This window comes from Callospermophilus lateralis, chromosome 10, assembly GCF_048772815.1.
Source record: "Callospermophilus lateralis isolate mCalLat2 chromosome 10, mCalLat2.hap1, whole genome shotgun sequence".
Taxonomy (NCBI): Eukaryota; Metazoa; Chordata; class Mammalia; order Rodentia; family Sciuridae; genus Callospermophilus; species Callospermophilus lateralis.
Genome location: NC_135314.1, coordinates 55,454,890 through 55,469,040, shown reverse-complemented (window position 1 = coordinate 55,469,040; position 14,151 = coordinate 55,454,890). Strand labels below are relative to the sequence as shown.

The window sequence follows — 14,151 nt, the reverse complement described above, 5'->3', positions numbered from 1 at the left end:
AGCTGGGACAGAGAATGGGAGGTGGAAAAGCAAATGGCTTCACCTTGAGGGGCAGCAAGGGAAGTGCTATCCTCAAGGAGAGTCATGTTTCCATTAAGGTAAGAAAGTTGAGGGAGTATTTTATAAAGACAGAAGAGAGTCTGTTCACAACAGAAAAGTGCTCAGAAAACACTGTGGCCTCTTTTGTGTGCCCCTCTACTGCACCTCTTTAAAGTTAACCTGGGCATAACGCTTGCCCATTATTTCTCTGCTTCTCATCTGTCTCCTGGGCTCCAGAGCACACCCAAGCATGGATGAGTTTTGTATCCTCAAACTTTGTCATGCAGGGCCTACCACCAATACAAACTCAATATATACTTAGAGTTTTCTGGATGGCAACTGGGAGGTTGGTACAAATACAAGTCTCAAAATGAGATTACCAGGGGCTGGGGTTGTGGCTCAGAGACAGAGTGCTCGCCTTGCATATGCAAGGACCTGGGTTCGATCCTCAGCACCACATAAAAAATAAATAAAATAAAGGTATTATGTCCAAATACAACTAAAAAAATTTTTTTAAATGAAATTATCTTTGACCTATTCCTAGGAATTTACCCAAAGAACTAATAACAAATGTACAAGGCTATAACTACAGGTATAATTATAACCTATACAATTTGAAACCACCTACATTGTGCAAGGACCTGGATTTGATCTCCAGCACCACAAAAGAAAACAAAACCCTACTTACATATAGTCAACAAATACAACACACGTTGGAGAAAAAAAAAAATCCTAATATAACTAAACAACTGAATACTATAAATCTTCCAAAAATCTAAGAGATCAACAATAACAAATAAAACCCACACAAGCCAGGCATGCTGACACACACCTGTAATCCCAGCCGCTCGGGAGGCTGAGGCAGGAAGATCGCAAGTTCAAAGCCAGCCTCAGCAAAAACAAGACACTAAGCAACTCAGTGAGACCCTGTCTCTAAATAAAATATAAAAAATAGGATTGGGGGGCTGGGGTTGTGGCTCAGTGGTAGCGTGCATGCTTAGCATGTGTGAGGCACTGAGTTCAATTCTCAGCACCACATATAAACAAATAAATGAATAAAGGTCCATCAATAACTAATAAAAATTTTAAAAAATAGGACTGGAGATGTGGCTCGGTGGTTGAGTGCCCCTGAGTTCAATCCCTAGTAACAAACCCCCACCAGCAAAAAAAAAAAAAAAAACCCTCACACAAAACACATACCCTTAGCACAATTAAGACATAGACTACTATGAGCTTTAATCATTTGTAAGTTTAAAAAAAAAAAAAAAAACACCAAAATTCTAGTACAGCTATCTCTTAAGGACCCACTGCAGAATTTTGTGCAAAGAGAATTTGGAAAAACGGCACAGAGGAGAGAAGAGCAGAGCAACAGGCTATATTTGGCTTAAGTCATCCCTGATGTTGACAGTCTACACTTAAGTACAAAAACACTGAAACTGCACCCTTTCAGCCAGTGCACCAAGTACAAGGAAGAGACTCAATCTGCAGGACCTGGGGCAGCAATCTGGAAAAAACAAACTTGCTACTAGAGAAGAAAAGGGTAAAAAAAAAGGAAGGGGTGCCCTCTAGTGACTGAATGGTAACAGAGGAATGAGATAAAGAAGAGTTAAAAGGGACTTAAATCTCCTTTACTGACCTCTTCAAACAAAAACCCATCCATAGGGACCACTCTCCAGCACATTTACAAGTGAGAATGTTTTCAAACTAGTACGCGAGTAAATAAATTCAAACTTCCAACTCTGTCCACAAAATATACAGATGAAAGCATTTATAATCATACAAAACTATTATCAGAAGAAAACAGAAAAAAAGGGACCCAAACGTTTCAGCTAATAAAAATGCCTTCTAAAAAACAACCACAAAGAAAATAAGCACAATAATTCAAATGGAATTAAATATCCTTAAATAGGCATTTGGGATATTAAAAAATACTTTTATTCTGAAGTCTAAGCACTGAGACTAGAAATGGACAAAAAATCAGGCAGAAGTGAAATTTAAAAAAAGAAATGTAAGAAAATTAAAAAACTATATCTGAAATATAGTCTAAATTTCAAGGTGCCCAAAGAACAGATTCAAATGAAAATTTAATGAAGAACACTGAAGAATGGGAGCAAAATAACCAAGAAAATGAAAAAGGACAAATAAAGAAGTAAAAGGGATCTGAAAGAAAGGAGTTGAAAGAGAAGACAGGGAAAAACAAGCCACTATAAGTATATTTGTAGTCCCTCAAAAAGAAAAAAGCCAGAATAATGAAAAGAACTAAAATGTAAAACTATAATCCAAAAGCACTTCCCTACTGAATGTCTGGGAAAACTGTCTTGTCAATTCGGAGGCATAGCCCACTAAAACTATTAGACCTAATGTATGTATTCATGCATATACACACATAAAAATTATCATGGTTTTCAGGAAAAAAGTCCAAATATCTCAAAAGCACAAGATAATTAGATTGGCACAAGATAATCAGACTTCCTAAGAGAAACATAAAAGCAAGGCAATAATGGTGCAGCATTTTCAAGAAATTCAAGGGAACAAAGTATGAACCAAGAATTTTCTAGCTAACAAATTGGTCCTTCAAATATCAAGGCTACAGAAAAAGTCTTAAGTATGAACTCAGAGAATACTACGTCTACAAGCTATGCTTATAAGTCCTTCTTGGGATCTTTTTGGGAGGGGCAATCTGCTATGGGTCCTGGGCATTCCTGAATATTCCTGACAGGTATGCCAAGGTATGCCAAAGACCTGACAGCTCTCTGCCCAGGTCATTTCCTAGGGTTGTTTTAAGGAAGTAATTTTGAAGGATAAGGTAGCATCTTCCCTTGAGCAAAGAACTTTCACTTACTATAAAAGCAGTAGATTCTCCAAGTTCTGCATTTGTCTTCTATAAAACAAAACACTGCATGTTCAGATATTCATATGGACCCATCTGTGCCATCTCCACCACATGTGTGGGATATGAAAAACTAATGCAAATGAAGAGGGAACTCCACCTACTGCTTTTGTCATGAATAACAAAATCCTTTGTCTCTGACCCAAGAGTCTCATGTCTTCTGCCAGAATCCATGATATAGTAACAAACTAACTTAACTACCTTGTAAATAGGATGAAATCTCTGATGCTTTACAACGAGATGATGAATTTCATCCAACTAAAAGGTGATAGTAAACTAGGGCAAAAACCTGACATTGAATACTGAATATAGCGTGGACTTTATTGAAGTGTGGACTTAAGATAGTTTCACTGTTGAGGGTATAGATGGGTATCAGAAGATTGCTTTAAAAATTGACAGCTAGATAGTAAAATATTAAATAAGAAAAGAGAGGTCTAGGGCATTAAAAAGGGTATAAATATAATGGTAACCAATATGACAATCAAAAAGAAAAATTTCTAAATATCTGAATAAATAAAAAAAATACATCAGGTAGGTAAACACAGCAAATATAACAGTATAAGTGGAAAATATAACACAAGCATGGCAGAGTAAGACAAACATTTGTCACATCAATAACTACATATGGACGTAACTCACTTATTAAAACAGTAATTTTCAAATTGGATCACAAAATAAGGCTCACCTCTACGTTAATACAGAATTGACTCAAAAGGAAGACAAGTAAAAGAATGTACAAAGGTGTATCAGGCAAATAGAAACAATCATGATCCTAATATCTGACAAAGTAGAATCAAGACAAAAAGCATTAAACCTGTAAAAGACAACCTTTTTTCACCACAAAGCCACAGTTTACAAATCAAGTTATAACAGTTAAAAACACCTATGCACAAAATAACATAGTAACCATTTTTGCTAAAGGAAATGCTACAAAAGATGCTAGAATAATTAGAAACATTAATAATTAGGGATTTTTAACATTGACACTCTCAGTGCAAGGCAGGACAAATGGACAAAAAATAAGTAAAGGTAGAGACATTCTTTTTAAAGGAAATGCTACAGAAGACGCTAGAATAGAAACATTAATAATAAGGGATTTTTAACATCGTCACTCTCAATGCAAGGCAGGACAAATGGACAAAAAATAAGTAAGGGTAGAGGCATTCTTTTTTTTTTTAAGGAGATATATATTGAATTTCATATCTTGATAGTAAAAGTAAAGTAGGAAATGTACATGCCTTCAAACTTGGGTAGGAGAAAAACTGACTAAGAATAGTTTAATCATCATGAGTAAAAACATAATGAATAATGTCATACTGGAAGTTGTAGCTAGTGCAATAAGACAAGAAAAAGAAATAAAAGGCATACAGATAGCAAAGAAAGAAATAAAGCTGTCTTTGTTCAAAGATGACACAATTGTCTGTATGCCAAATCCCAAAGGCCCTACACAAAAAAATCCTGGAAATATAAGCAAGTATAGAAGGCCTCAGGATATAAAAAGTCTATTGTTTTTCAGGCTGGGGCTGTGGCTCAGCAGTAGCACACTTGCCTGGCATGTGTGAGACACTGGGTTTGATTCTCAGCACTACATATAAATAAATAAAATAAACAACTAAAAAAATTTTTTTTAAAGTCTATTGCTTTCAATATGTGAGCAATAAGTGACTGAATTTTGAAAGTAAAAAGCAATGACACCATTTATTATAATACCAAATAAAAATTCTGAAGTATAAATCCAACAAACAGGTATGGGATTTGTATGTAGGAATCAGCAAAACAATGATAAAAGAAACTTTAAAAAGTCTAGATAAATGAAGAGCTATTCCATGCACTTGGATTATAAGGCTCACTATTTTTAAGACATCAATTCTTTCCAACTTGATCTATAGATTCAACACGATCCCAAACAAAGTATCAGGAAGCTATTTTGTAGATGTTGACAAACTGATTTATACAAAAGGCAAAGGACTTGTACAATACTGAGAAAAAAAAATTTTTAAAAAGAAAAAGAAAAAAGATAGAGGACTATATACTACCACATTTCGAGACTTATAATCAAGGCAATCTTCTGGTATTATCAAAATTAATAGACATACAGAGAACTCAGATATAAATTCACACAACTGATCATTCACTTTTGATCTTCCATGGCACAGAAACAGATCCATAGCCAACAGTCCTCTGAAAAAAGAACAAAAGGCAATTCAATGGAGAAAGAATATTCTTTTCCAAAGAAATGAAACTGGGACAACAGATGTCCATATGAAAAGAAATGAACCCAGACACAGACCTGTTCACAAAAACTGACTCCACAGACCTATCTGTAAAATGGAAAACTATGAAACCTCCAGTTGAAAACAGGAGAAAAATCTATGTGACCTTGGGTTTGGCAACATGTTTTTAGATACAACACCAAAACCATGACTCATGAAAGCTAAAAATGGTTATGAAATACTTTATTAAAATTAAAAACTTGTAAAAGACACTATTAAGAAAATGAAAAGACAAGCTATAGACTGGGAGAAAATATTTGCTAAGTATATATCTGAAAGGATTTGTAGCTAAAATATGGAAACAATTCTTAAATTTCAATAGGAAAAACACCACAATTAAAAAATGGAAGGCATATGATTGTAATCACAGCACTTCGGAGGTTGAAGCAGGTAGATCACTTGAACGTAGGAGTTAGAAGCCAGCCTAGGCAATACAGCAAGACCTTGTCTCCATATTAAAAAATAAATAAAAGTATGAAAATATACACTACACCACTCATCACTAGAGAAATAAAAATTAAAATAACAGATGCTACTTGGTCTCTTTATTAATATATTATTTAGCCATTCAACTCCTGACACAGAATCATGAGTCAGACCATCCTTTGTCTAAAAGACGATTTACACTTTCACTGTGTGATTTAACAGAATTTAGTCATCTCGGTCTCTAGAGGGTGTTTCTAATTTTGTTAGACTAACCTTGATTTTGAAGCTAAAAATAAAAGTAGAAACCATCTCGGCAGAGAACTTCTGAAACACAACATTCTTTTCATGAAGCAAACAGCTCTTTTAAATTTTAATAACGTTATATCTTATAATTAGGAAATATAATCTCCTTCAGGGCAATATGGAAAGATCCAGATTTTTAATACTTCAAATGTTAATGACCAAGTCAAAGGACAGCGACAGAAAAAATTTTTTCTGTTCTCTAGCTAAGTTGATCATTCCTTGATTCCTGCCATTGGTTTGTTATATCTGTTTTTATTAGAAGGCCCCCAGAAGTCCTGTGACTTCGGAGAAAAATAGTCTTCCTAATACAAGAGTGCCATCTAGTGACAACTAAGGCAAATGAACATTACAGAAAACTGGTGTTGTATTACAATTCTGCTTTCTGGTAAGACTTTCAAAATTTATGAAGGGAGAAAAATGACAATAAAGTGACTGTACTGGCACTCCCTAACACTCACATAGATCCCCTCAAACATCTAACATTCTGGCCTTTCCCATCACCACTCAGATCAGTGGTCTCCAAAGTGACATAGTTACTGTTTCAAAGAATTTCATACCATCCAGCCATAAGGAATGTTACAGATCAAGTATCTAGTCTAACACCCTAATTTTTCAGATATGAAGACTAGACCCAGAGGGAAATTGCCTGACTTGTAACACAACTAGGAATGCTTCCAATACGTTTGACTAAGCTTGGTCTCTGGAGGATAGCACACTAATTATCTTATAAAGATGAAATTTTAAATATCTTAAAAACATGCTTCCATTGACACTAAACCCCTGATTATTCCTATGAGGACAGTAAGGAGGAAATTTCCTGGGCTCCCTTCATGGCCCAGGACTTGAGTACTACTTACTGAGGGCTTGCTAGGTGCCAGGCAGTGTTTACAAGCCCCAGGTAAGCCTCCACTCTCCCTGTGCAGGTGCTCTGGAGTCTAATGAGCATGCTCTACTTCTCTCTGCCTTCTCGGCATCTCAGTACATTCACACAGAGCACAGAACAACCAGCAGGGCTGGGCGTTCCCAGCAGAGGAAACTGTATGTACAAAATTACAGAGGTGTGAAAAAGTGGTTTATTCAGAGAACAGAGGATGAAGCTTTGTGTATCAGGAGCAGAAGATGCTGGTGCCAACACTATCTTTCCTCTCTCCTCTCTTCCTGTTTGGGTAAAAAATGGATCAGAAGGCAACACCATGAGAGACAAGGCAGATGCAAGCTAAGTCAAGTAGGTTTGAAGGGTTTAAATGAGTTATGAAAAATTAAGATTTGAATATGATCAGTATGGTTTTTTGTTTTTAGGGTTACGCTAATTTGCCCAGGCTGAACCTGAGAACCTCCTGCCTCAGCCTCCCTAGGAGCTGGAATTAAGATACAACTGTGCCTGGCCCTGTCAGTATAGGTTTGGTACAGTTTTGGGATCAGGATACAGGAAAACTACGTACTTGAATAATGGCGAAGGCAAAATTGCAAAAGAGGGGAAGATTGGCTTTGGCAACCTCCTAGGCCTCCTACTTCCCACTGTACCCAGGCAACTCTCCAAGACTGAGCTTTAGAAGCCTCTATGCTACGGAAGAGGCTCTCCTGCTGGGCAAGGCGTGCTGTGCCCATTACCACCCCTTCCCCTGCTATCACCACCACTAAACACACCTCCAGGCAGAAAGAATGTTTGAATCTGAGTAAGAAATGTTCTTATTCACATTTGTGAGAAGGATGGAAATGGGCTTGGGAAAGGGTGGGTGGGGAGGTGTCCTGCCAAAAATAAGACTTAAAGAGAAGCAGCAAGGAACATGAAGGCCATGCCAGCACCCAGTATCTAAGAGGGAGTCAGGCCTCAGGATCAGCAACTCGTTCTCTGGGAAAACAGCAATGTTTATTCTGTTGTATTTTAGATGCTTATTCCCTTGTTCTTCTTCCTTACTATTTAGTAAAATTCATTTTTAAAATGTCAATTAAGCTAAGTAGAACCAAAGAGAGCAGTTTTGAGTCTATAATCCCAGCTACTTGGGAGGCTGAGGAAGGAGGATCCCAAGTTTGAGGCCAGCAGATTCTCTCACAAAAGAAAATTTTTAAAAAAGGGTTGCTGGCTGGGGGTGGGGGTGGGAGTGTGAGGGATGGGGCTGCAGCTCAATGGTAGAGCACCAGTCTGGCATGCGTGAGGTACTGGGTTCAATCCTCAACACCACATCAAAATAAATAAAGATTAAAAAAAAAAAAAAAAAGGGATGGGAATATAGCTCAGTGGTACAGCACCCCTGGGGTTCAATCCCTAGTACTGCAAAAAGAAAACAGAGAAAGCAGTTTTGGTTTATACCCAGTTGTACCCTGAAGGCTGGGTACAAGTGTGAAATCAGAATTCGGAGTGAGAGAACGTTGAAGGAATCTGTTTCTTCCCTCCACTATAATAGTCTCCTTCCAGCACTGTAACACAGAGAGTTATATCTGGTTTTAACTATACTGCATTATTAATGACTAATGAATGCTCAACTCTCAAAATGGGGATGGGGGTACAGAGCTGCAGTTCAAGAGAGTAAAGATTTAGTTAGCTACAAATAGTTTGCTCCAACTTGGGAGGGGGGAGATCTCTTCAACCACAGCAGATGGGGTCTCTGTGCATTAGCTCTGGTTCCTCCCTGACCCTGTTGATTACCAAATAAAATCAGCTTGGAGCAATATCCTACCACTAATATTAAAGCGCTTGAGAATTTTTTGAAATTCACTTAAAATTTTTAATAAAAGGTGCAATCAGTTTGGGAAGTACGAGCTGGCACGTACAGCAAATATTTGAAACCACAAATCCAAGGTATCTAGGTCCAAGTTCTCTTATCTCTGTCAATGAAATCAAAGTACTAACACTCAACATTCGACACACTACCCTCTGGACTATGACAGCTCCTATTCAAATAGCTGCTCCACAGTTATCAATCAAAAGAAAACTTCCAAAGTTATGTACACTGACAAGGTAACTTCCAACATGAAGTTGATGTCATGCCCTACCAAGGGTAACTTCATTTCCAGTGTCTCTCCTTAACTTCCACTCTCAACAAAGAGGGGACAGAGATGACTTCTAGGCAGTTAGCTAGGAACCACCCCATATCTCATCTTGGAGACAGAGAAAAAAAAGTAACTCAATACAAACGTCACTGCATAAAGAAACCGAAGCTATTGTTTGCAGGCTTGTAAAAATCATATCATAGAGTGGGTTCTGGTGCTTCTGGTTTTTGGTGTTTTTTTTTTTTTAATTCTCATTTTGTAAAGAAAAAATTCTGAGTAAACATGAAGCACTACAAATCTTAGGTTGAGGGCTGCAACCCCTGCATTTTAAAAACCCTGTTCCTGCATTATGAATGGAGAACAAACAACCGACTCTGAAAAATTGTGGCACAGGGACTCATTTACAAGGACAAAGAGCTCCTAGGGGCCTAGAAGGAATTTGGGTCACACGGGGTGGGGGTGTGACCTTGGAAGGGATTTGGGGATGCTGGCCTCTTCTCTCTTCCTGGCTGCCATAAATGGTGAATAGAGCTCTACCACATACTACCCACAATGGAGTATGCTGTCACAGGCCTAAAGCAACAGGGCCAAGTGAAATGGTCCAAAACCTCTGAAGCTATGCATCAAAATAAACCTTTCCTTCTTATGAAATGACTTATCTCAGATATACTGTCACAGCCACAGAAAGCTGACTATCATACCAAGTCCGACTGAGATCCATACTTTTCATTACTTTAGATGCAAACAAAAACATCTCAAGATTCTAAATAAGTTTCTAAAAGACTATGTTGTTGTAGTACATACTTAGAACCACAGGAAAATAAACCATCATTATAAAAATAAACTTATGAGTTAAAAAAAAAAGAAGCTCTGTCTCTAGGCTAATGTTGGAAACAATCTATTTATTATTGTTATCATTCATTCTTTAAGGGACTAAAAACATTCTAGAACAAGTTTTAGAAATCTAAAAGAACTTGGTTAAGATCATTATGCAGTGCTCACCAAGCTCCTACTAGATGCATGTAGTGAAGGGTTTGAAGCAGGGGTATGGTGTGTTCAGAACTGTCCTTTGACTAAAGTCTATAGGGATAGTGTGAAACAAGAACTTGGAGCCACAAGGCAATAAATTCAACTCCTGGCTGTAGGGCTTATTGGTCTGAGAAGTTTTTCTTTTCCCTTATTTTTTAATTGATGAATAAAAAATATACATCTACAGTATACATTTTGAAATATGTATATACTGTAGAATGGCTAAATCAAGCTTACTAATATATGCATTACTTCACCTATTTATGGTGAGAACAGAGATAATGAAACTTTGGCCTTGCAAACCATTAAATGGGAAGTAAATGATAAATATAAGGCACTGGGACACAGTAAACACTCCACAATGGTGGCTCATTATCAATATATAAGCCTAGAAGTTCAGGAAAGACCCATATGAGAGTCTGGACGAGACATATTGAAGTATTGAGTAAGGAGGAAAACCCAAGACACTCAGAAAAATATTAATGGAATAGAACTGAAAACAGCTAAGGTAGGTGTGTGGGTGCACCATGGTGAGCTCCAGATCTACAGTAGGTGACTGAATGGCTGTGGCTATAGCTGGTGGTGCCCCTGACAAAGAGAAGACAGGTAGCAGAGCAAGTTAGGGAGTCTGGGTAATGCTGAGAAGGAGGTGCCTGTGTGCACACAGTAGTGGGTATTCAGGAGATCAAGGGTTGAGTTTGGGGACAGGGTACAGTGTGGCTGGGAATGAGAACAGGGAAGAGATCACCCGCAGTGGGTGTGCTCACTCAGAAGAGCAATGAGCCAGAAAAGAACCCAGGAAACACTCATGACCAAGGGGCAAGGAGAGAAAGAGAGGCACCCAAGGAAGACAGAATCACAGAGGACAAGGACAACCAGCAGGACTTGGTGCTAAGGAAGCTAAAGGAGCAGGAACTCAAGAAGGGGAATTTTCAATGGGGCCCAGTGTAGCTGAGAAGTCCAGCAAGTTCCAAATGTGCCCTTGGAATTTGGCAGAAACTGTTGCTGATTTTAAGCCAGAGAGTAATATTCATCAGACCAGAGGGATAAATGCTCAACCATGGGGGTAAGGTATAAATGACAGTAGTAAAGCAGAAAGAGTACCATAAATCTGGTAAAAGGGACAGAGACGAATCATGTAGTAGGAAGAGCAAGATGTTGGTTCAAAGGCCGGGTTAAACATTTAAGATGGAGCAACATGAGCAATCTGTGCACTGAGAAGGAAAAGACAGATGGCAATGGAGAAAGATGAGACTCACTGACAAACAAAATCTTTGAGAAAAGGATAAGGGTTCCGCATCTATCTCCCACAAGTCAGATGCCACACGGGTCCCTGAGGATGCATGGATAAATTGCACAGAATTGGCCTCCAGCAGCTTACAGTCTGATGGGGAAAGCAAAACTGTTAACAAACTGGCAAAAGCCAGTATGCCTCTTGCACCATGAGAGGGACACAAAAAGGTACAATCTATGAGGAATAGACCCTTGCCAGACATCGAATCTGCCAGTGCCTTGATCTTGGAATTCTCCAGAACTGTGAGAAATTAATGTTGCTTATAAGTCACCTTATTTATAGAAAAGTGCTCCTCAGCTTATGATGGGGTTATGGCCCAATGAACCGAACATAAGATGAAAATATCAGAAATATGCATTTAATACACCTAACCCACTGCACATCATAGCTTAGCAACACAATGCACTGCAGAGTATATGTTGCTTCCTTAGGGTTGCACAGCTGACTGGGAACTATGGCTCACTATCACTGCCTAGCAGGGCATGACTATTATACTACACATCACTAGCCCTGGGAAAAGATCAAAATTCAAAGTAGAGTTTCTACCAAATGCATTTCACTTTTGTACCATCAAAATAGTTAAATATATATATATATATGATATATGTAATAAATTTATATAAACTGAACCATTATAAATGGGGGATTGTCTGTACTTTGTTATGGCAGTTCATAAAGGCTAAAATACTCAGAAAATATGTGATAAGGAGCTTTGTACAGAGGCAGCTGAAGGTTAAGAGAGATGGGCAGCATGGAATACAGGGTTCAGTCATGTGGAGAAGGCCTGAAGTGGTTCCAGAACTCTCTTTGGCCAAATATATCTCCCAATCCGCTAGCTTATGCTTAAAATTTATTTAACACTTAAGAAGGGGTACAATTTCTCATCTAAAAATTGCAGATAAAGGACTAAAAAAAAAAAAAACATATGTAAGACTATACACAAGCTAAAACTCATGTGTCATAAAATAAAATCATCCAGGCAGGCTTTGGAGACAAACTTGGCTCCGACAGCATACAACTTACTAGCTGTGGAACCTGGGCAGGTCACTTAACTTCTGGAAAAGCAGAACATGTGACAGATGAGCCCCAAATGCCTTTCAAAATCTATTCTTCAAGGGTTATAAAGCACTATTTCTTAACATTTGGGGGACCAAAAACTCTTCTAAGACTCTAACAAAAGCTATAAAATCTCCCCCAACCCCAAATAGACAGACACGTGCATACAAAAATTCTCCATATCCTTCAAGGTGTCCCTGAACTCCAGGAACAGACCCTGGGTAAGTAGGAAAGAGCAAAAGTGCAACTCTTTATAATGATGATATCCTAATAATCCTGGGGCCAGGTATCACAGAGACCTCTGCCACACCCACAGTGTACAGCCTGCTGTCTCCAACTGCATATCTTTCTCAACTATGAGTCTCCTCACCTCTGAACACCTGAGTGCCAAGCCCAATGCCCTGAATATAGTAGAAGCCCACTTCAGTTGTGAGTTCAACTGGTCAGGGCCGTAACAGTTTAGATCTGTAGTTCTCAAGTTTTCAGACTTTTGGAACTTGCAAATGAGTATCAACTTTCAAACCCTCCTCTGACAGACAACCTGGAATGGATGGCAACTGCCATGGGCTTGCTCTGTGTGATCTGTTAACTTACCCAAACTGATTTTTTTTTAATATTTATTTTTTTTTTTTTAGTTGTAGTTGAACACAACACCTTTATTTCACTTGTTTATTTTTGTATGTAGTGCTGAGGATCAAACCCGAGGTCTCGCATGTGCGAGGCGAGCACTCTACCGCTGAGCCACAACCCCAGCCCCCCCCCCCCGCCAAATTGATTTTTAATTAGACAGGTCTAGCTACCACACATTAGAAGTTATGCTACCAGTTCAAGGGCAAAATGTGACAATTCTCCCCTCCCAACAAAAAGAAAAAGGAAAACATACTGGATTTGCTTTTAGCAGAAACCCCTTAGGTTTGTTCTGCAAACCCCTTATACTCTTACATATATATGATATTCATTTGGGAAGGAGGCAATTATGTGCAACACTCCCATTTTAAGAATAAGGAGAAAATGTGCCATTTAAGTGATTGCAGAGGGCTTTTCAACACAGCCCAGCATCAGAACCCAAGCCACATTTTTATAAACATGCAAGTGTTTCTCCATTACCCTTATACCAAGAAAATGGAAGACAACTCTTTTAGATTGACAGAAAGAGCTGGGGAAAATAATAGTGTTCAGTGATAACATTCAAATAATACTTATGATTTTAGAAAGCAGAAGCCATTCTAAGTTGAGCAATTTTATATATCATGATTAAATGATTTCCTTTTTGCAGTATTTAATAAGAATCAAATATTCAAAAAGAATCATCTATCACTTTTTAAAAAGACACAATTGACTGTATATAGTAGGGGAAATTTTCCTTACTTACCTATAGCACAATGTAAAATCTAGAGGGGGGAAAAAGGGGGGAAAAGAGAATTAGTAAAAAAAAAATTAATACTATAGTTCTATTTCATATAAACTGTTCTTTCAGTAAGAGACATGCCTGCCAGCAATACTGATTTTCAAAAACAAATATTTCATTGTTAAATTTTACTATAGACTATTTAACAAAATGTAAATTCTTACTCCGTTTTTTGATTATTCACTTTTACTTTGTGTATCTTTGGAAGATAACATCCTAAGGAAGATTTCATCTTCCCTCCATAGTTCATCAGATGTCAAGGACCTTTTCTAATACATAAATTTACAATAGCAATTACAGCACACCTTCTCCCATGTTCCATACTCTGCAGAACAGAACCGTCTCAGACTGTGGAACACACAGTATGAAGGGCCTTTGTGAGTTCCTCTTGCCTCTCAGGCCCTTCAGTGCAGACACATTTATTCTATAAAGCTCCTCCTCA

At 38.0% G+C, this 14,151-nt stretch overlaps 1 protein-coding gene across 1 annotated transcript in view; it reads right to left on the bottom strand.

The window, feature by feature from the left end:
- The window catches only part of Hacd2 (3-hydroxyacyl-CoA dehydratase 2), a 92,028-nt gene that overhangs the window by 57,819 nt on the left and 20,058 nt on the right, over window positions 1–14,151 (bottom strand). Inside the window, exon 3 of the mRNA XM_076868032.2 lies at window positions 13,674–13,692. Coding sequence (XP_076724147.1) covers window positions 13,674–13,692 — 19 coding nt within the window. The remainder of the gene's footprint in view (window positions 1–13,673; window positions 13,693–14,151) is intronic.